The sequence below is a fragment of the Notechis scutatus genome, chromosome 5 (assembly GCF_049901735.1).
Source record: "Notechis scutatus isolate UNSWTSFEM ecotype Mainland chromosome 5, rNotScu1.2, whole genome shotgun sequence".
Taxonomy (NCBI): domain Eukaryota; kingdom Metazoa; phylum Chordata; class Lepidosauria; order Squamata; family Elapidae; genus Notechis; species Notechis scutatus.
The window spans coordinates 3,895,444-3,918,840 of NC_142013.1; the positions used below are offsets into that span (position 1 = coordinate 3,895,444).

At 49.1% G+C, this 23,397-nt stretch overlaps 2 protein-coding genes across 2 annotated transcripts in view; one reads left to right on the forward strand and one right to left on the reverse strand.

Moving 5' to 3' along the window:
• The window catches only part of TSKU (tsukushi, small leucine rich proteoglycan), a 36,909-nt gene that overhangs the window by 5,713 nt on the left and 7,799 nt on the right, over nt 1-23,397 (reverse strand). The window lies entirely within an intron of this gene.
• LOC148130345 (uncharacterized) lies at nt 13,839-14,918 on the forward strand. The gene is made up of 2 exons (XM_087967517.1): nt 13,839-14,320; nt 14,420-14,918. Exons 1-2 carry the CDS (start codon nt 13,839-13,841, stop codon nt 14,916-14,918), a joined length of 981 nt encoding a protein of 326 aa, XP_087823643.1.

Consider the following 23,397-nt stretch of genomic DNA (forward strand, 5'->3'; position numbering starts at 1 on the left):
CTCTTTTCTTCTTTCCCTCTCCATTCTTTCCCTTTTTTCACTCACTTCTTTTTCTCCTTCTTTCTCTCTCTCCCTCTCTTTTCCTTCTGTCTTTCTTTCCCCTTTCCCTCTCTCTCCTTCTCTTCTCTCCCCTTCTTTCTGTCTTTCTCTTTCCTTCTCTCCATTCTTTCCCTTTTTTCACTCTCCCTTCTTTCTCTCTCCTCTTTCTCTCCCTCCCTCCTTTCTCTCTCCTCTTTCTCTCCCTCCCTTCTTTCTCTCTCCTTTCTGTCTCTTTCTTTCCCCTTTCCCTCTCTTTCTCTCTGCTTCTCTTTCTCTCTCTCTCTCTCTCTCCCCTTCTCTCTCTTTCGCTTTCTTCTCTCCTGCAAATTGGGAAGCAAAAACCAAACCAAACCAGAAGACTTGCAGGTTTTGACTTGCAAGGGCTTGAGGAAAAAAAAATCCGAAGCTTGGGCAAAACTAAAAGAAGAACTGGCATGGATTTTCCAGGAACTTGCTAACAAAGGCACCAATTATGACTTCTTTTAATGATAGTACATTAATGCGTCACTAACACATTACTACGGAGTCCAGTTTTAGTCACCACGATAAGCAAAGAAGTGTTGAGGCTTCAGAAAATGTGCAATGACTGGTTGTAGGAACTAGGCCTGTCTAGACTTTGGGCCAGCTCTGCCTTGGGGCACTGCAATGGTCATAACTGTTGAGTCAGTGGCCATAGAATATTTCATCACTTGAAATTTCATGTGGGATGCTGCAACGGTCGTTAGGTGGGAAAAAATGGTCATATGTCACTTTTATCAGTGCTGTTGCAACCGGTCACTAAATGAACTGTTGTAAGCCGAGGACTATCTGTTCATGTTCCCAAGCAGCACCCTTGCACTTTTTTTCAGCTAGCTACTTCTGTGGTGGGCAAATCATTCAGAGACCGTTGCTGTAGAATTGAAGAATATTGGGTAAACTCGAAGAATTTGATTGATTCGGATAATGTCATGCCCCTGTCGGAGTCTGAACAGCCGTCTGTTGGCTGTGGAGGACACTGGGGAAGGGCAAAGTCCAGCTGGGCAGAGCAGGGGAGAGGGAGAACAAGGGAGAGGGAATTTGGAGGAAAACCCAGGCCCACCTCCTCTTCATCCTAGGGCACGCAGGGAGGAAAGGAGAAGAGAGCAAGGTGGGTTGTGTGGCTTAAGGCGGAGGAAAGGGCCCTGATTCCCTTCATTAGCTACAGCTGGGAAGACAGATGATAAGAAAGGCATGCTGAGTGTAGCAGGCTTCTGGGAGCAAACCTGACTTTTATCTTCTATTGTTGTGGCTTATCTGTATTCCTGGCATCTTCCCAACAGTGTGAGTTTTGCCGTGACTTCCAGTCTGAAATTCTTGCTCCTGCCCTGCCAAACTAATTACCTCAGTTTGCCTTGATCGGACTTTAAGTGACTTTGTGTTGCTCATGTTTTGGATTTGATTTTCTGCAGCCAAAGGCTGTTCGTGGGAGAGTTTTTCTCCACCCCAAAGGTAACCTGGACATTGGGGACAAAGTTGGAGGTAATAAAGGGGCTTTTATTGATTATCTGCCTTTATGCCATGCCTCTTTGGGTCATCACAGATAACCACAATCCCAGTCACCATAGATGAGTGGATTCTGGGAGCATAATGGTGAATACAGCAGGGGTGAATACAGCAGGGGTGTCCAACCTTGGTAACGTTAAGCCTGGAGGACTTCAACTCCCAGAATTCCCCAGCCAGCTTTGCTGGCTGGGGAATTCTGGGAGTTGAAGTCCTCCAGGCTTAACGTTACCAAGGTTGGACACCCCTGGAATACAGGGTCTTGGGGACAACAGCAGAGAATATAACATTCATTCATTCATTCATTCATTCATTCATCCATCCATCCATCCATCCATCCATCCATCCATCCATCCATCCATCCATCCATCCATTCATTCTTGAGTGTTCTGCAGGTGGCCAATTGTTATGAGGCTAATTCCATATTTACAGCAATGAGCAAATTCCTTAAGACTTGAGCTACATTTCTCTGCCTTGAGAACTTTTTAAGATGGATGGACTCCAACGCCCAGAATTTCCCTGGCCAACATGGGTAAACTAATTCTGCCTTAGGCATGAAAGCCAACTGGGGGACTTTGGGCCAATCACCAGGAGACAGTGAGTTCTAGTCCCGCCTCAGGCATGAAAGTCAGCTGGACTTTGGGCCAATCACCAGGAGCGGTGAGTTCTAGTCCCGCCTCAGGCATGAAAGTCAGCTGGACTTTGGGCCAATCACCAGGAGACGGTGAGTTCTAGTCCCCCTCAGGCATGAAAGTCAGCTGGACTTTGGGCCAATCAGCAGGAGACGGTGAGTTCTAGTCCCGCCTCAGGCATGAAAGTCAGCTGGACTTTGGGCCAATCACCAGGAGACGGTGAGTTCTAGTCCCGCCTCAGGCATGAAAGCCAGCTGGGGGACTTTGGGCCAATCACCAGGAGACAGTGAGTTCTAGTCCCGCCTCAGGCATGAAAGTCAGCTGGGTGACTTTGGGCCAATCACCAGGAGACGGTGAGTTCTAGTCCCACCTCAGGCATGAAAGCCAGCTGGGTGACTTTGGGCCAATCACCAGGAGACGGTGACTTCTAGTCCCGCCTTAGGCATGAAAGCCAGCTGGACTTTGGGCCAATCACCAGGAGACAATGAGTTCTAGTCCCGCCTCAGGCATGAAAGTCGGCTGGACTTTGGGCCAATCACCAGGAGACGGTGAGTTCTAGTCCCGCCTCAAGCATGAAAGTCAGCTGGACTTTGGGCCAATCACCAGGAGACAGTGAGTTCTAGTCCCGCCTCAGGCATGAAAGTCAGCTGGACTTTGGGCCAATCACCAGGAGATGGTGAGTTCTAGTCCCGCCTCAGGCATGAAAGTCAGCTGGACTTTGGGCCAATCACCAGGAGACGGTGAGTTCTAGTCCCGCCTCAGGCATGAAAGTCAGCTGGACTTTGGGCCAATCACCAGAGACGGTGAGTTCTAGTCCCGCCTCAGGCATGAAAGTCAGCTGGACTTTGGGCCAATCACCAGGAGACGGTGAGTTCTAGTCCCGCCTCAGGCATGAAAGTCAGCTGGACTTTGGGCCAATCACCAGGAGACGGTGAGTTCTAGTCCCGCCTCAGGCATGAAAGTCAGCTGGACTTTGGGCCAATCACCAGGAGACAGTGAATTGCGTAGTCCTTGTCTCACAACTATTCGTTTAATGAACATTCAAAGTTACAAACAGCATTGAAAAAAAGTCACTTATGACTAGTTTTCCCACTTACAACCACGGAGAAATTCCCATGATCAAACTTCAGACCCTTGTCAACTGTTTCATATTTATGACGGTCGCAGTGTCCCGGAGTCATGCCATCACTTTTTTTGCAAAACCTTCCGACAAGCGAAGTCAAGCGGAAAGCCAGATTCCCTTAACAACCACAGCCAGAAAGTTCGTAAAATGGACCAAACTCCACCTATCCACTGTCTCGCTGAGCAACACCAATTTTGCACTCAGTTGAGGTTGTAATTCAAGGACTTCCCGTTTCCCGCTTTGGACACAAGAACCATCTGAGCCAGCCAGTTTCTCTTAAGCCCCAAAACACCTCACAGGATTTTGGTTATCTGGAAATAATCAGAGGAGGCAGATTCACTGTGTATTTTTCCACTTTGGGATTATACTGTAAAAACAACCATGCAATTAAAGAAATGTGAGATACCGTGAATTCCTCCGTTGTGGCTTTCTGATGAAAGACAAACAAATGGTGTTGCAAAAAAAATAATAATGCAAAACACAAAACCGAAGGAAAGAAAAAAAAAAACAGTTGGCTCTGCAAAGCCCTCCTGCGTTGTGTAAGCCAACGGCTGCCATACCAACAGCCACACCTGTGCCCCACCTTGGCCGTTGCACATACACACAAAAAAACCCGACTGATCCTTTAAGCCAGCCAAGTGCAAACCGCCGGATCCAGCCGGATTTCCCACCAACAAACAATCCCCTGCCAGGAAAAGGAACCAACCTGTCATTGAAAAAGTTGCCTTGATTTTCTTGCCTTCCGTTTCCATGGTGAATTGTATTTTGGGGTGTAGGCTGTTGAAGTGTGTGAGGAAGTTGTTCGGTTTTTCTTTCCCGCGTGGCCAGATTATGAAGGTGTGGCTCAGAGACGTAGATGACACCTTCATAATCTGGAGATTATGGAGATTATCCACAGACGAACACAATACAGAAGCCTGATGATGGCAGATGAGATTCTGCCGAAACGTTGCTACAACTTTAAAAGCACAACTATAATGACGTGGGAAAATACCCGAACAAAGCTGAATAACATACATGTAAGTACCTACGAAAACTTAACAAATATATATATATAATATAATCCAAATAATTGACAGTCTGGTGGAAAGCATGAATAGAAGAGATGATTCCACCAGACTGTCAATCATTTGGAAGCCTGCACTCACAAACAAAAAAATCTATACACCACAAGCCAGGCAAACACCTGGGCACCAACAGATCCCCCCTGATACCTCCAGCTCAAACACACCCCAACCAGGTACCCAGATGAAACCTAGCTTCCTAATAAATGATAGCCGTCCATTTACCCGGAGCCAAGCTGCACAAAAGGCCTCCAATACAGGAACACAATGTTGCCAGCCAATCAAGACACAAAAAAAAGCCACAAAACAGACAGAAGATATTAGAAACACCAATCAAGCAGAACACAGCAAACTCCAAGACCAATAAACACAGACCAAGACTCCCAACCAATTAGGATGAAGAAAAAACCATTCTGGCACAGCAATAGGCTAGCCCCAAATTTAAAACTGAAACAACTGTAAAAGTCTGACTCACAGACGAACACAATACAGAAGCCTGATGATGGCAGATGAGATTCTGCCGAAACGTTGCTACAACTTTAAAAACACAACTATAATGACGTGGGAAAACACCCCCAACAAACCTAAATACCATACATACATACATACATACGTGTGTGCATGTTACAACCTGTTGTGCTATATTTGTTAAGTGAGCCACTGCAGTGGTTAAGTGAGTCACACAGTTGTTAAGTGAATCGGGCTTCCCCGCCCTTGAGTCTGCTGGTCAGAAGGTCGCCAAAGGGGAATCACGTTTGACCCCGGCATGCTGAAACCGTCATAAATACATGCCAGTTGCCAAGCAGAGGTGGTATTCAGTAGGATCTGACCAGTTTCTGGAGAACCGGTAGCGGAAATTTTGAGTCGTTGGGGGAACCGGCCAATGCCACCTCTGACTGGCCCCACCAACCCCCATCTCTTCTCTGCCTCCCAGGGAGTCCCAGCTGGGTCTCCTTTGGTTGCCCTGAAAAAGGAGAACAGAGCTGGAAAGCAGGTTAGCGGGGTGGGGAGAGAATGGGATTTTGCAGTATCCTTCCCCTGCCACGCTCACCAAACTACGCCCACAGAACCGGTAGTAACCTGAATCTCACCGTTGCCGAGCCTTCAATTTTTTTTCCAAGTGACCACAAGGATGCTAAATGGTCATTAAGTGTGAAAAATGCTCCTAAGTCACTTTTTTCAGTGCCATTGTAACTTTGAACGGTCACTAAATGAATTGTTATAAGTTAAGGATTACCTGTATATGCTATTTGTTTTTTGTTTTTGTTTTGTTACGGGACTGGAGATTGGCAAAAGAGGTTTCCGGCATTGGGGGAATTATGAAATCCTTGTGTCTTGAGGGAATTTATCCCTCTGTCTAACGGGCGACCAACCCAACCAAGTTGGTTGATGTTTCATCAGGCTTCAACCGACTGTGTTTTGTGTTTCTCCCTTTGGGAAGCTGCTGGCAGGAAGCGTTTTGCAATCCTTTCAAAAACCTGCTGCCAAAATTTAGATTCAAGACAGGCTTGGAGCAGGAGAATGCAGCCACACCCCCATTGTGGAGGCAGACACAAAAACTGCCTGGGGGCAAAAAAATGGATTTAAAACGTTTGTCTTTTCCTTTCCAACCAAAGGTGTCTCGTCCCGCATCAAATGTGTTTAATCTCCGTCCCAGAGATTTAAAAAAAAATTACTTTTGTCTAGCTTGGTTCATGGACCGCACGGAAGATTCAGAACGAAGAAAAGGGTTTATTTTTGTTTAAGTTTAGGCTTAGCACTTCCTCCCAGTATTTCTCAGCTTGGATGACTTTAAGCTGTGTGGACTTCAACTCCCAGAATTCCCTGCCAGCCACGTATTCTGGGAGTTGGTCCATACAGCTTAAAGGCACCCATGCTGAGAAACTGTTGTGGTACACTGGCAGCAGAGTCGGACAGTGGGAAGGAACCTGGGCCAGTCTGGGAATTTGGGGAGGACTCGGACGAGGGTCCTGCGCCCGACACAGAGATGGGGCCAGGACCATCTGGGAGTTGTATGCTGACTCCGGAGCCTCCAGAATCTTACAGCAGCGAGGCAGAGGAATAGCGGGAGCCCGTTCCCAGTGCGCACCTGCACAGAGCTGCCAGAAGGCAAGAACAGTTAAGACAAAAGGGGCGACTCCGGAGTAAGGCTTGGAGGTGATTGACCCCTCCCATAAGCCATAAAGGAGGAGCAAAGGGATAGGAATCTTTGCAGGAAGCAACTTTGTTCGTACTGGTCAGTTTAAAACCTGAAGAATTTGTGTTCCGTTTTGGCCTTGTATAACTAATAGGACATTTAGTCGTTGGCAGCATTTCAAGGGAGATAAAAGTGTGTGCTGATCAGACTTATCCCAAAGGACTTTGGCAGACTTCCATGGGACTATTTACAAACCGTGTGAGACTCATGACGGGCTGTGAATGACTAAAATTCACAGCTGTTGAAATAAAGAAAAACGGGTTTGGGGACTAAGGTATGTTTGTTAGTGCCTCCGTAAGCCTTAGTCAGAACAGAAACACAATGCACTTGGTATAGGTAATCCTCAACTTACAACAGCTCATTTAGTGACCGTTCAAAGTTACAGCGGCAGTGAAAATTGCGACTTGCATCTGTTATCCACACTTTTATGAACTTTGCAGCTTTCCATGATTGTGGGATCAAAATTCAGACGCTTGGCAACTGATTCATACTTTGACGGTTTTCGCAACCCCCTTTTGTGACCTCCTCACAAGCAAGCTCAAACCCAGATTCACTTAACAACCACGTTACTCACTTAACAATGGCGGGGATTAACTGAACCACGATGGCAAGAAATGTCATAAAATGGACCAATGGTCACTTAACCAAAACTCTCTCTACCATAACAACAGAAATTTTGGGCTCGATGGTGGTTGTAAGTCAAGGACTACCTTAAACCCCCACTGCACATCTATACTCCAAGTTCATGTTAAGGAAACTCAGTTCCGGCGATCAAAGTCAATGGATTCATTTAATAACCATGCTACTAACGGAACAACTGCAGGGACTCACTTAACATCTGTGGCCAGAAAGGACATCATATGAAGCAAAGAAAAAACCAACAACCCTCCCTTAAGCTGTGTCTCGCTTAACAGCTAAAATGCTGGGCTCCATTGTGATCGTAAGTCAAGGATCACCTGTATTGCTAAACCAGGGGTCTCCAACCATGGCCACTTTAAGACTTGTGGACTTCAATTCCCAGAATTCCTCAGCCAGCAAAACAGAGGTCTCCAACCTCGGCCACTTTAAGACTTGTGGACTTCAACTCCCAGAATTCCTCAGCCAGCAACACAGAGGTCTCCAACCTCGGCCACTTTAAGACTTGTGGACTTCAACTCCCAGAATTCCTCAGCCAGCAAAACAGAGGTCTCCAACCTCGGCCGCTTTAAGACTTGTGGACTTCAACTCCCAGAATTCCTCAGCCAGCAAAACAGAGGTCTCCAACCTCGGCCACTTTAAGACTTGTGGACTTCAACTCCCAGAATTCCTCAGCCAGCAACACAGAGGTCTCCAACCTCGGCCATTTTAAGACTTGTGGACTTCAACGCCCAGAATCCCTCAGCCAGCAAAGCAGAGGTCTCCAAACTCAGCCACTTTAAGACTTGTGGACTTCAACTCCCAGAATTCCTCAGCCAGCAAAACAGAGGTCTCCAAACTCAGCCACTTTAAGACTTGTGGACTTCAACTCCCAGAATTCCTCAGCCAGCAAAACAGAGGTCTCCAACCTCGGCCACTTTGGCCATGCATGGCTGGCTGAGGAATTCTGGGAGTTGAAGTCCACAAGTCTTAAAAGTGGCCAAGTTTGGCTACCCCTGTGCTAAACAGCTGAGATTGTTGTTTGTTGTTTGTTGTTGTTGTTATTCCAACTGTAATTGCCTGCAGACTTCCTCAATTTGCCAGAGCCCCGTCTGGCTTGAGAAGTAAGCACGGTTAGAACTGGGATATTGATAATTTAAAACAAAAATTGCTCAAATCATCCAGTCCTCGTCTTTTGTCTTCGTCTTTTTTCTTCACCTTCTTCTTCTTCTTAATGAAAGGTCTGGCAGGAGTTTATTATAGTCACCCACCCTGCACAAAACAAACGCTTGCCTGCACACCCCTTTCTCTCTTTTCCCCCAGTTTATTTCACTTTTATCAAAAACTTGGCAAGGGGCTGCCTGCCAGATGCTCCCACCCCACCACCCCCATCTCTCCCTCCTTTCCTTACCCAGAGTCGGGAGAGGCTGGAAGCCAAAGCAACAAGGAATATTTGTCTTAAAACCTCTCCTGAATTCCCTCCGCCCTGCTGGCTTTGCAACACGCTAAAGGAAGAGGAGGGGAGGGGAAAAAAAAAACACCAATGGACCATCTAAAGGAGAAAGGGGTAAATAATTCGGGGGTCAACAAACCACGCTGGAGCAGCCTACGGGCCTTTCAAAACTAGCCACCAGGCTGCCAAGCATTTCAGAAGTGGAATTTGCCAATTGCAAACCAAGGTTACTTTATTGCATTCATTTCACTGTGGTTATTTCTCTCTCTCTCTCTCTCTCTCTCTCTCTCTCTCTCTCTCTCCCTCTCCCCTCTCCCTCTCCCTCTCCCTCTCCCTCTCCCTCTCCCCCTCCCTCTCTCCTCTGTCTTTTCCTCTCTCTCTCTCTCTCTCTCTCTCTCTCTCTCTCCCACACAATGAGAATATATCTGCTGGGGGGGGATAAAAACTCTGCACTGGCAACAGGAAAGGCATCTGGCCAGGAAACACTCAGCTCCATTCAGTTCCCCAGACTCCACCCCTGCAAGGGATTACGGGGTCATTAAAAGAAGATGGTTTTACTGTGGTTATGCTGCAGCTAAGAGTGCCCAACAGGGCTTACCTGGGCTTAATCTAACCAGGTTTAACTCAACAGAGGTAATTTCCTGGGTTCCCGTGACGTCCTGGCCCATAAACACACCAGTTGAGCCAAGCGGCCCGGAATTACAGGAACTCCTCGACTTCCAATGGAGCCAAACATTTCTGTGGCTAAGCGAGACGGTCGTTAAGTGAGCCTTGCCCCATTTTACGACCTCTCTCGCCACCGTGGTTTAAGCGAATCACTGCAGTTGTTAAGGTGGTGACACGGTTGTTATGGGAACCTGGTTCCCCCGTGGACTTTGCTTGTTGCAAAAGGGGATCACGTTTGACTCTGGGACACTGCAACCGTTGTAAATATGAGTCAGGGGCAAGGGTCCGAATTTTGAATCATGCAACCGTGGGAACGCCGGAACCGTCGTTAAGTATGGGGGGAAAAAACGGTCCTAATTGACGTAACTGCAAACGGCCACGGAACAAACCGTACAATTGCAACTTGTTAAACTTCCAAGTCGACGCAACCACAACAATTGCTGGTGGGTTGAGTTTTGCTGGACGTGCCAAAGGCTGAACCGAAAGAGTTTTGGCGGTCCAGAAAACCAGGTTCCTTCCCACCAAACCAAAATTTTGAATCTCTTTCCTGGCCTTGATGTTCACCATTTTTTTTTCTCATTGCTCAGCTTTAGTCATTCCTTCCCCGGGCCTCTTACTCATCGCCCAAAAAACCAAGATTGGCTTAACAGCGACATCCATTAAACCTCTTGCAAAGCCCGAAACCACGCTGTGCAAACCACCATGGCTTAAAGCAAGATCTGTTACGCTTTAATAATAGGTTAGCCACCCCACATGGCTGTATTTACTGTTATCGGTCAAACGAGGATACGGTACCCTTCCACCCCCCCCCCCCCCAAAATAGAGGCTGTTAAATCTTCCCCGATTTGACACGGAAAAAATCTGTGGTTTTCCAAAGCCTTGCAAAGAGTAGGGACTAAGGACATCGTAGGAACAAAATCGTGGCGAAGTTCTCCAAATGTTTTTGGCTTGTGAATGCTGGGAGTTGATACTAGTTTTCAACTGATTAGTTAATCTATCCCATCTTTATTAGTTCAACTCAAGGCACAAAGTACCTATCTAATACTCCCTATTTTCCCTCCAACAACCCTGTGAGGTGGGTTGGGCTGAGAGGGAGGAGCCCAAAGTCGCCCAGTCAGCTTTCATGCCTCAGGCGGGACTAGAACTCACCGTCTCCTGGTGATTAGCCCAAAGTCACCCAGCTGCCTTCATGTCTAAGGCAGGACTAGAACTCACCGTCTCCTGGTGATTAGCCCAAAGTCACCCAGCTGCCTTCATGTCTAAGGCAGGACTAGAACTCACCGTCTCCTGGTGATTAGAAAAACAAAAAAATAAAATAAAAATAAAATAAAAAATAAAAACAAATAAAATAAAAACAAATAAAATAATAAAATAAAAACAAATGAAATAAAAACGATGAAATAAAATAATAACAAATAACAAAAAGAAAAAGAAAAGAAAAAAAATAAAAATAAATAAAAATAAATAAAATAATAAAAACAAATAAAAACAAAAACAAAATAAAAATAAAATAAATATAATAAAAATGAGACAGTTGCCAAATGGCTGAATTTTGGTGACCGTGGGGAATGCTGCCAAGTGTGAGAAACAATCCTAAATTCCCTTTTCTTAGTGACGTCGTAACTTGGAATGGCCACTAAGCGAACTGTTGTAAGTCAAGCACTCCCTGCAATGGCCTCCCTCAGGCTCCAGAGGCCAGAAACAGGCTCGTTTCCAATGTTCTGAAGCCTCCAGGAGGCCCCTTTTTTCGCCCTCCCCAGGCTACAGAGGCTTTCCTCGAACCTCCAGGAGGGCGAAAATGGCCTCCCCCGGACTCCAGAGGCCAGAAACGGCTCATTTCCGACCTTCCAGAGCCTCTGAGAGGTCCGTTTTTTGCCGTCCCCAGGCTCTGGAGGCTTAACTCGAACCTCCAGGAGGCGAAAATGGCCTCCCGGACTCCAGAGGCCAGAAACAGCTCATTTCCGACCTTCCAGAGCCTCTGAGAGGTCCGTTTTTCGCCATCCCCAGGCTCCGGAGGCTTAACTCGAACCCCAGCCTCCCGGACTCCAGAGGCAGAAACGGCTCATTTCCGACCTTCCAGAGCCTCTGAGAGGCCTGTTTTTCACGCCCAGGCCCGGAGGCTTAACCGAACCTCCGGAGGGTAAAATGGCCTCCCTCAGGCTCCAGAGGCCAGAAATGGGCTTGTTTCTGACATTCCGGAGCCTTCGGAAGGCCCCTTTTTTCGCCCTCTCCAGGCTCTAGAGGCTTTTGCCGAACCTCCGGGATGGCGAAAGAAAAAGAGAAGGAGAAAGAGAAGGGAAAGAGGAAGGGAAGGGAAGGGGGAGAAAGAAGGAGAGAAGGAAAAGGAGGAAGGAGGAGATGGAGAGAAAAGGAGATGGAGAAGCAGAGAGAAGAAAGAGGAGGAGGAGGAAGGGAAGGAGAAAAAGAAGGAGAAGGAGGGAAAGGGGGAAGAGGAGGAGGGGGAGGGGAAGAGGAGAAGGAATAAAAGGAGAAGGAGAAGGGGAAGGGAAGGAGAAGGGAAGAAGGAGAAAGAAGAAGAACAAAAGAGAAGAAGAGAAAGAGATGGAGAAGGAGAGAGAAGGGAAGGAGAATGAGGAGAAGAAGGAGAAGGAAAAGCAAAGATTTACAAAGTTATCTGCCAGATTCCCACCCCCACCCCCCAAAAAAATATTCTCCCTCGAGCCACTCGGAGCATCCAGAGACTGGGATGTGCTTCTGAGTCCTCTTCTTGCAGGCTGAGCTTTAGATGAGGAAACGCTCCGCTCCCTCACGTGACACCGCGCAGCGTCTCCCCAGTCTTTTGCTCAGCCTCGAAGAGTCAGGCTGTGATCGAAAGTGCTCCTTGGCTGATTCAAAAAATTCTATTCAATTTCTGGCTTTTCTACATTTCTAAGGTTTGATATTCCTTTCCTCCTCCTGCGCAAAGGGTCTGGACTTAAGGGAAGTCTTTCCCCGTCCCTAGGGGCCAAGCAGAGGGTTCGCAGCGCTGTTAGCGCGACCCCCTCCTTCTTATTAGATCGCGTCGCTGCCTCCGCGTTGCCTCGTGGCGCGCGCTTTGTCTCTCGCTGGATTCCCCCCACCCCAAACGCCGACCGGGAGGGCCAATCGCCCCTAAGGGCCCTAGGCGCGCTGAGCTGACCAGCCAAGCCCTCCTCACCGTCCCGAAGGCGCCCCGACATAGTTCAGCTCGCGGCCGCCATCTTGGCTCCGTATCGTGGTCGGGCGCCATTTTGATTTTCCAACTGTGTTGCTGCGGTGAATTTGGAGCCCCAGGCCTTTGGGTCAAAAGCTTAGCTGCCCATAGCGATCTGCCTGGCTCGCTCTTCTTATCGTTTGTTGGCCTCCCGCAGCCTTTATCGGGGCGAAGCTGCAGCTCCCCCCCCTCCGGTTTTTTTTGTTGTCTGGAGGCCTGCTGCCAGAGGCCTTTTCCGCTCTAGGCCTCAGGCGTTTATTTGGCTAATCCGGCCTGTACTGAGATACAGTTATAGTTCCTTCCTGTTACGGTTACTGTTTATATAAAATAATAATAATAATAATAATAATAATAATAATAATAATAATAATAATAATAATAATAATAATAATAATAATAAAATAAAAAAATTATATTACAAAAAGAAGTAAAAAAAAAAATTTATACAAAATTTTTTCTTGTAGTTATATGTATATATACGGATACCCTGTAAATACAACTGGTGTAAAAAAAAAAAAAAGAAGAGCTTAAATAGAAATCAAAAGTATATATATATATATCTGTACATATCATATTACATAGATACTTTACTGTCTGTTATCTCTGTACATATCAAATTCCAAAAGGGGGAGCGGGCCAGCTCAATCCTCACCCGGCCCTATCCACAGGCCAATTCCAGGCGAGCCAACCGCCCTTACTAGTATTCATTATCTAACATGGCAGAGGACAATCTCTCTAAACGTCCTTCTTTGAAGGCTAAGGCAAAGTCCCACTACTTGCGCAGGCAGGACAAGGAACCTAAGGGCTCTAGACAGGACAAGGAACCCCCCAAGGCCTCCCAACGTGACGCCTTAAGGCGCCATAAAGCGTTGGAAAAGGAGTTTGACAGGCGATCAAGGGAGTCCCGCTCGGGGCCTCCAGCCCTTCCTTCTCCCACCCCCCCTACCACTACTCAACCTCTTCCCCCCCAGACCCTTCTTCCCTACCTAGGCGCAGTCCACTTCAGGGTCATTCGATCCCTGGACCTCCGATTAGACGGACCCCTGAAGCCACCTTTACACCCACGGCTGCTGGTCTGCGCCAGGAAGAACCCTCTACCTCCGAGGTTCCAGCCCACATCAGGGCTTGGATGGAATCGCCATCCGCCAGGGCATGACCAGATCAGGCTTCTCTCCACGAGCTTCCGAGCACGACTCTTTATCCATCAGATCCCTTCCACAGCCGGTTCCCCCAGTTGATCAGGTACTCTCTCAGAGGGACAGCCCTCCTCCGGTTGGGGCCCAGGAGGAGGAGGAAGGGGACTTTGGGGATTTCAGGGAAGAGGAAGAGGACTCCCGGATGGGATCCTCCCGTTATAGTGAACCCCTCTTAGAGGCGGACATCATGGAGGGCGAGATGTCGGAGGACGAGGGGACCTCTCCCAACCAACCCGTATTTGGGGGGCTGTTCAAGCCCCACATGTTTAAATCCCTCCTCCTTAAGGCCAAGAACGTCTCTGGTCTTCTTCCCCAGTCTCCTGCTGACCTCCCCCCCGTCCCAGAGGGCCCAGAGGACTCCATTTTCACTCAACCAGTGGTGGAGGCTGAGGTCATCCCGTCCCCACCCATCTTCGTAGACCTAGTAGTGAAACAACTTACTTCCACAGGGACCCCTCCTACACCCTCTAGCCAAGACAAGAGATTCTTTAATCTCGATTCGGCAATGTCTAGCCTTCTGAACATACCGGAGGTTGATGATCCCATTGTGGGCCTTGCTTCCTCCTTTACCCCCAGTGAGGCCTTAGAGGCCTTGAAACCTGAGGACAAGCGGACGGAACTGGCGTTGCGCAGGGCCCATCTATCCGACGCCTGGGCCATTAAATCGGCTACGGCCGCTTCATTCTTCACAAGGTCCTCTATCCACTGGCTACGTCAGCTGAGAGAACACGTCCCCGCGTCCAATGTGAGAGCACACCAAGACATAGCGAAGCTGGTGGCCGCAGCAGAGTTCTCGGCTGACGCCACTTACCAATCGGTAAAGTTCTCTTCCAGGGCCATCACGTCGCACGTCACAGCTCGCCGCCTGCTGTGGCTCAAACACTGGCAGGTGGATGTAAAGAACAAGGTCAAGCTGGCCACTGCTCCCATCAAGGGAGATAAACTGTTCGGCCCGGCCTTGGAACCCCTGCTGGTCGAGGGCCGCAGCAAGAGAAAGTATCTGCCCTCCCTTTTTCGAAGGTCAGAGACAAGGGGCCCACAGCCCTTTCGGAGGGGCTTCCCCCGCCCCTTCTACCAACCCCCCTTCCCGCCCAGATACCCGAGACCCCCTTCCTTCCGATCTCAGGATCGTTCGGACTCTGGCGACAGAAGCAGACGTGGCGGCAACTATAAGAGGCCCTTTCGGGGATCGGGAGGAAGGCCCTACCGCCGAACCAGATAGAGCCTCTTCCTCCCTCCCCATCGGCGGCCGCCTCAGTCACTTCGCCGCCCAATGGGACAAATCCACATCCGATGCATGGGTTAGGGACACCGTCAGGTTTGGTCTCGCCCTTGAGTTCAGGTCCCCCCTCTGATTGTTTCATCTCATCCCCCACCTCAAGGGATCCCGCCAACGTGCACTAATGGATGCAGCCATCCATCACCTGCTTGACATTCAGGCCATTCAACCTGTCCCACCGACTCAGAGAGGACGGGATTCTACTCCCATCTCTTTGTGGTGCCCAAGCACTCTGGGGGCTGGAGAGCCATCCTAGACTTGAAACGGCTCAACCGTCACCTTATCCAGCGCAAATTCAAAATGCACACCTTGCAATCAATTCTCTTAGGTACCAGGCGGGGAGACTGGTTATCTTCCATAGATCTTTCGGAGGCATACCTCCACATCCCAATCAGGCCCTCTCACCACAAATTCCTCAGGTTCTGTTATAATAGCCTTCACTATCAATACGTGGCCCTACCCTTTGGACTGGCCTCGGCCCCCAGGACCTTCACCAAGGTCCTTGCGGCCCTGGCGGCTCACCTCAGGAGCGTTCCCGTCCGCCTCCACTGCTACTTGGACGATATCCTTATTCTATCCCCGTCCAAGTCCCAGGCAGTCAGGGATACCAGAGTCACCCTCTCCGCCTTACGGGCACATGGGTTCCTAGTCAATTGGCAAAAGAGCCAACTTACCCCATCCACCCGAATCACCCACTTGGGAGCCATAATTGATTCGGTTTCACAAAGGGTTTTCCTCTCTTCGGAGAGGTTCCTTAGCATTCAAGCCCTGGTCAAACAGGTTAGGCGTTCAAGGAGGGTGGCCTTACTTGACCTTTCTAAATTGTTGGGTAAGATGGTGTCATGCATCTCAATTATTCCCTGGGCCCGTTTACACAGCAGATCCCTTCAGTGGTTCCTGCTCCCGTTCCAAAGATCCGGAAGGAGCAACTCGAAGGCCAGAGTCAAGGTTCCTCCAAAGGTCCTCACGTCTCTCCTCTGGTGGACCAACCCCGCCATCAACAGGGGCCACCTCTTCACGGAACCTCAACGGCTTACCATCACTACGGACGCAAGCCTATCCGGTTGGGGCGCTCACGTCAACTCGCTCTCGGCACAGGGCAAATGGTCGCCGATCGAGCAAAGATGCAGCATCAACTGGCTGGAGCTTCACGCCGTCCACCTGGCCCTGCGCAGCTTCCTCCCTCAGGTCCGCGGACATCACGTCCTCATTCTCACGGACAACGTCACGGCCAAGGCCCATATCAACAGGCAAGGGGGCACCCAGTCTATCCAGCTGATGAGGGAGGCCGAGCGTCTCTGCCGCTGGGCAGAATCCAACCTCCTATCACTAAAAGCCGAACACATCTCCGGAATCGACAATACCCAGGCGGACTGGCTGAGCAGGGCCACGGTGGACCAAACAGAATGGCGTCTCCATCCATCCCTATTCAAAGAGGCGTCCAGAATATTCGGCCTGCCAGTGGTGGATCTCTTCGCTTCCCCGTCCAACACGCAGCTTCCACGGTTTTTCTCCAGGTACCCGTCTCACGGGTCGGAGAATCACAACGCACTGCGCTGCCCATGGCCCCCAGGGCTCCTATATGCCTTCCCTCCGCTCCCGCTAGTTCCCAGAGTCATACAGAAACTCATTCAGGAGAGGGCAGACCTTCTCCTGGTGGCTCCCTATTGGCCCAGGCGACCGTGGTTTGCGGACCTCCGCAATTTATCGGTAGTGCCCCCATGGCGGATCCCCCCGGACAGGGTCTCCCTCTCCCAGGGGCCCCTTCTGCATCCGGAGCCTCAATGGCTCCAGTTAGCCGTCTGGAGGTTGAACGGATCCGTTTGACCAGCGAGAAACTCTCCAGTCAAGTCATCGACACTCTTTTGGCCGCTAGGAGGCCCTCCACCACACGAATTTATGATGCCACTTGGAAGGGTTTTTGCAAGTGGTGTAGTGGGTCCCAGGTTGACCCCCTCTCTCCTTCTATTGCACAGATCCTGGAATTTCTTCAGGAAGGCTTGCACCTAACACCCTGAGACGGCAGGTTTCTGCCCTCTCAACCGTGGTCTCCTGTGATAACTACGGTTCCCTTTCTCATCCCCGGGTTAGATCTTTCCTTAGGGGCGCCACCAACCTGTGCCCTCCCACTGTTCACAGGTTCCCCACATGGAACCTCAACAAGGTCCTCCTTTCTCTTACACGACATCCGTTTGAGCCTCTGAGGGAGTCATCCCTTCAATTTCTAACTTTTAAAGTAGTTTTTCTAGTGGCTATTACTTCCGCTCGTCGAGTTTCGGAAATAGCAGCTTTGTCAGTTAGGAGCGATCTATGCGTGTTCCACGCTGATCGGGTGGTCCTTCGCCCCGACCCCACCTTCCTACCCAAGGTTAACTCACCCTTCCATAGGTCACAGGAACTGGTCCTACCAAACTTTTGCCCCAGGCCCTCGAGGGACAGGGAGGTCCTTTGGCACACCCTAGATGTTAGAAGGGCCTTGCGTATATATATTAAGCGCACTCAATCCCTGCGAAGATCAGAATCCCTTTTCCTCTCCTTTCAGCCCAGGACACTGGGACTCAAGGTCTCTCCCTCCACCATCAGTCGCTGGATTAGGGCGACTATCGCCAGGTGCTACCTTTCTCAATCTCTGCCCGCACCTGGTGGAATAACCGCCCATTCCACCAGGAGTGCAGCTACCTCGGCGGCCTGGGCCAAGCAAGCCCCCATAGCTGACATTTGTCGGGCAGCCACCTGGGCCTCTCCGTCCCCGTTTATCAGACATTACAAAACAGATACGTATGCCTCAGCGGAGGCCTCTTTTGGCCGACGAGTCTTACAGAGGGTCATCAGTGATCCGGAGGGGCTTTCGGGCCAGACGGAGTCCCACCCGTAGGACAGCCAAGCTTTGGTATGTCCCAGTCTCTGGATGCTCCGAGCGGCTCGAGGGAGAATGGGCGTTGGTTCTTACCTGATACGCCCCTTCTCGGCGAGCCGCGAGGAGCATCCAGCCCCACCCTAGCTTCTCCGTCTGGTGGGGACTCTTGTTTCAGCCAAGGAGCCAATAGTTGATTAGAAGGATTTCATAACCTTTCTTCTCGTTATCGCAAAAAAAAACTGGGGAGACGCTGCGCCGTGTCACGTGAGGGGGCGGAGCGTTTCCTCATCTAAAGCTCAGCCTGCAAGAAGAGGACTCAGAAGCACATCCCAGTCTCTGGATGCTCCTCGCGGCTCGCCGAGAAGGGGCGTATCGGGTAAGAACCAACGCCCAATCAAATCTCAATGGGGAAGCCAGCAGGAAGTTGAAGGTCAGTTCCCAGTACTTTTTGGCCAGCCTTGAACATTCCTCTGTTTAGATAAGGAAAATTCTCTGGAATGATGACCGCCCCCGGCAAACAAAATTACTAGTAAACAAAATTAAGGTGGGGTCTGTTTGCATTTCTATCTCAATTTTACACGTCATCCAAAAACATCCCTCTGGAACCCACGTGGAGAACTCTAGTTGCCAAGCAGAAAAAATAATCCTGAATAACAACCAGCCTCACGAGATGGCTAGGTTAGTTGGGGTTGTAGAAAACGCCCCGTAACACAACTCCGGTTGAAGGAACAAGAACCCACAACACTGACTTGCGTAGTCTGCGCACACCCCTTTCTGCAAGACTTACACGTCAGAAATCACTGCTCGCTAAATAAAATTCCACGGTTTACCTTTATCCAGGCTCAAGATCCAGATGGATCGTGACAGACTTGAACCCTGGGCTCTATCGAACAAAATTAAAATTCAACGTGGAGGAAAGTAAAGTTTTACATTTAGGCAAGAAAAACCCAAAGGACACACATAGACTGGGTGAAACCAGGCTCAGTAGCAGGAACTGTGAGAGGGATCTTGGAGTCTTGGTGGACAACCAGCTAAATAGGAGCCAGACGTGTGCAGCAGCAGCCAAAAAAGCCAATGCAATCCTAAGCTGCATCAACAGGGGGATACAATCGAGATCAAGGGAGGTACTAATACCACTCTGTAAAGCAGGCTTGTCCAACCCGCGGCCCACGGGCCGCATGCGGCCCAGGTCGCCTCGTAATGCGGCCCAACGCCCACCCCAACCTTCATGAAAGATCCAGTGAGGAGGAGGAGGAGAGGCAGGCGCGAGGCGGGGCGAGGCGAGCAACAGAAAAGGTGGGCAGCCGCAGCCCAAAAGTCCCGCCCCGCCACCTCCTGCTGTTGTCGCCGCCGCCACCGCTGCGGCTGCTTCTGCATTTGCAGGAGGAGAGGTAGGCGTGAGGCGGGCGAGCTTTCTTCCCCCTCCCCCCACCCCGCAAAATTTGGCCGGAAAATTAATAAAAATAAATAATTTGCAGGAGGAGAGGTAGGTGCGAGGCGGGCGAGCTTTCTTCCCCTCTCCCCCCATCCCGCAAAATTTGGCCACAAAATTATAAAATAAAAATAAATAATTTTTAATAAATAATTAATAATAAATAATACATAATTATTTTATTTTATTTTATTATTTTAATTTAATTTATTTTATTATTTAATTTAATTATGTGCGGCCCAAACCAAATTTTCATCTTCTAATGTGGCCCAGGGAAGGTGAAAGGTTGGACACCCCTGCTGTAAAGCCTTAGTAAGACCACACCTAGGGTACTGCATCGAGTTTTGGTCACCACCCTATAAAAAAAGAGGCCGAGACTCTAGAAAGAGTGCAGAGAAGAGCAACCAGGAGGATTAGGGAGACCGGAGGCTAAAACATACGAAGTTAGGTTGCAGGAACTGGGCCTGGCTAGTCTAGGGAAGAGAAGGACCAGGGGAGACAGGATAGAGGTCTTCTAATATCTCAGGGGCTGCCACAGATAAGAGGGGTGGGTCAAGCTATTTTCCAAAGAGAAAAAAAAGAGAAGGAAGGAAGGAAGGAAGGAAGGAAGGAAGGAAAGGAAAGGAAGGAAAGGAAGGAAAGGAAGGAAGGAAGGAAGGAAGGAAGGAAGGAAGGAAGGAAGGAAGGAAGAAAGAAGGAAGGAAGGAAGGAAGGAAGAAGGAAGGAAGGAAGGAAAGAAAGAAAGAAAGAAAGAAAGAAAGAAAGAAAGAAAGAAAGAAAGAAAGAAAGAAAGAAAGAAAGAAAGAAAGAAAGAAAGAAAAAGACATCTGAGTGAATCATGGATGGACAGAGGACATGCCTAGTTTAAGGAAAAGAAGGATGGGGGGACATGATAGCAATATTCCAATATCTCAGAGCTTGCCACAAAGAAGAGATGTAAAAAAGATGTTGAGACTCTAGAAAAAGTACAGAGAAGAGCAACCAGGATGATGAGGGGACTGGAGACTAAAACATACGATGAACAGTTGCAGGAACTGGGCCTGGTTAGTCTGGTGAAGAGAAGGACCAGGGGAGACAGGAGAGCAGCCTTACAATATTTGAGGGGCTGCCATTAATCAGTGGAACAGCTGTTTTGTTCTGTTCAGTTCAATTGTCCAGTTCTGGTCACCACAATAAAAAAAAGATGTTGGGAATCTAGAAAGAATCCAGAGAAGAGCCAAGAAGATTATTAGGGGACTGGAGGTTAAAACATATGAAGAACGGTTGCAGGAACTGGACCTGGTTAGTCTAGGGAAGAGAAGGACCAGGGGAGACAGGAGGCAGCCTTCCAATATTTGAGGGGCTGCCACAGGGAGGAGGAAGGGGTCAAGCTATTTTCCAAGGCACCAGAAGGCCCGACAAGGAACAATGGATGGAAACTGATCAAGGAGAGAGATTCAACCTGGAAATAAGGAGAAACTCTCTGACAGGGAGAACAATCAACCCATGGAACAGAAGTTGCCTTCAGAAGTTGTGGGAGCTTCACCACTGGAGGCTTTCAAGAAGAGATTGGACTTCCATTGGTCAGAAATGGTGTAGGGACTCCTGCTTGAGCAGAGGGTTGGACTAGATGACCTACAAGGTCCCTTCCAACTCTGATTATCGGTTATCTGTTGAAGATACCTGCAGGATCTGATCCTCCTGTCTCAAAAATTGGGTCACTCTTGCAAGCTCCTCACCCCCCCCCCGTTGTACAGGCAGTCCTTGACTTACGATCACAACTGAGCCCCAAACTTTCACCACACGGTCGCTGAACGAGTTTTGCCCCACCATTTTACAACCTTTCTTGCCGCAGTCATGAAGTAAATCTTTGCAGTTGTCCAGTTAGTAACCCAGTTGTTAATGCTTTGCAGCCATGGATTTTGCCGGCCGGAAGGTTGCAAAAAGGGGAATTCCGTGATCCCAGGATGCTGCAACAGGCATAAGTACATGCCAGTTGCCGAGCCTTTCAAATTTTGATCCCGTGACCACGGGGATGCTGGAACGGTCGTAAGTGTGAAATAACGGTCATAGGTCGCTTTTTTCGGTGCTGTTGTAACTTCACAGGTTCACTAAACAAACAGGTTGAGGGGTACCTGTATGTTGAATGTGACAATTTATGCACAAAAGGGGCGGAGCTTCAAACCCCACACTGCTTTCGTTAATGCCTTTATCCCCCACCTTTATCCGAACAGAGAGAACAATTAGCCAGTGGAACTACTTGCCTCCAGAAGTGGTAAGCAGGGATGGGATTCAAATTTTTAACAACCGGTTCTGTGGGCGTGGCTTAGGTGGTGGGTGTGGCTTGGTGGTCATGTGACTGGGTGGACATGGCTTGGTGGTCATGTGACTGGGTGGGCGTGGCCAACTCAATATCACTCACATCGAGGCACGCATCTCCTTGCCTGGCCTCTCATGACTGTGGGGATGTTGCAACAGTCGTAAGTGTGGAAAACGGTCATAAGTCACTTTTTTCAGTGCCATTGTAACTTTGAATGGTCACTCCGCACAAGCAAAGTACCAGCAAAGGAGGGGGAAAAACCTCCAGAGACGTTCCTGAGACAGGAAGTCTAGTCCTGCCAAGAATGTAATAAGGGTTAACGGAGAGGCAGTTTCTGTAAGCAACACCAGAATGTTTCCTTCCTGCCTTCCTTACAGGATTAGCCCTGTAATTTCTTCTAACAACTGGTTCTCCAAACTGCTTAGAATGTTAACAACCGGTTCTAGCAAATAGGTGCGAACCTGCAGAATCCCACCCCTGAACACGGGGATAGGGTCTCCTGTTTGGGCAGAGGGATGGACTAGAACAGGGGTCTCAACCTTGGCAACTTTAAGACTTGTGGACTTCAACTCCCAGAGTTCCTCAGCCAGCTTTGCTGGCTGAGGAATTCTGGGAGTTGAAGTCCACAAGTGTTAAAGTTGCTAAGGTTGGAGACCCCTGGACTATATAAGACCTCCAAGCACCCTTCCAGCTCTATGATTCTATGATCCACCCATCTGAAAACATCCTGGGCAAGGGAATTCTGGGAGGTTAAGTCAGAGGGAGTTCCAATATGGAAATACGGAGGAATTTCCTGACAGGGAGAACCATTAAGCAGTGGAACGCCTGGCCTCCAGAAGTTGTGGATGTTCCAACACTGGAGGTTTTTAAGAAGATATTGGACAGCCATTTGTCTGAACTGCTATAGGGTTTTCTGCCTAAGCAGGGGGGTTGGACTAGAAGACCTCCGAGGCCCCTTCCAGCTCTGCTCTGATTGATTGAATCACTTTGCTGCACCCAACATAAGAAGACAGGCTGGGCTCCCATCGCTAAATGAGGGGTTGAGAGTGGAAGAGCCCTTGTATAAGGGAAGGCAAGTCCAAAATATTTCAAGAGGGCCCCGGGGGAAGCCCTCCCATGGCCAACAACCAGGATTCTCAACTGGTCCAAAAGCCTCCCCATCGTTTAAGGGCAAAGTTCAACAAACCATCTTGTGCACTGATGACATTACCTAGTTAGGGAATGAAACGTCTGCAAGAAAACAATCCACTTCAGAGCGCACCAAGGACCCCGCAGTCCTCCTCCTCCTCCCCTCCTCCTCCTCCTCCTCCCTCCCTCCTCCTCCTCCTCTCCACAAACTCCACTCCCTTCTAGCACTGACGTTACCCAGTCAGGACATTAAACGTCTGCAAGAAAACAATCCACTTCTGAGAGCGCTGAGGATCCCACAATTCAACCCTTAGCTACAAATATTGACTTCTATCTAATCCAAGGCTCTTCCAACTTGGCAAGTTTAAGGCTTGTGGACTTCAACTCCCAGAATTCCTGAGCTAACATGACAGGAGGAGGAATTCTGGGAGTTGAAGTCCACAAGTCTTAAAGCTGTCAAGTTTGAAGACCCCTGATCTACAGTATCTATCTTATCTATATCTTCTACCTTCATCTCTATCTATCATTTATCTATCATCTATCTATCTAATCCAAGGGCCTTCAAATGTGGCAAGTTTAAGACTTGTGGACTTCAACTCCCAGAATTCTTGAGCTAACCTGACTGGAGGAGGAATTCTGGGAGTTGAAGTCCACAAGTCTTAAAACTGTCAAGTTTGAAGACCCTTGAACTACAGTGTCTATCTTC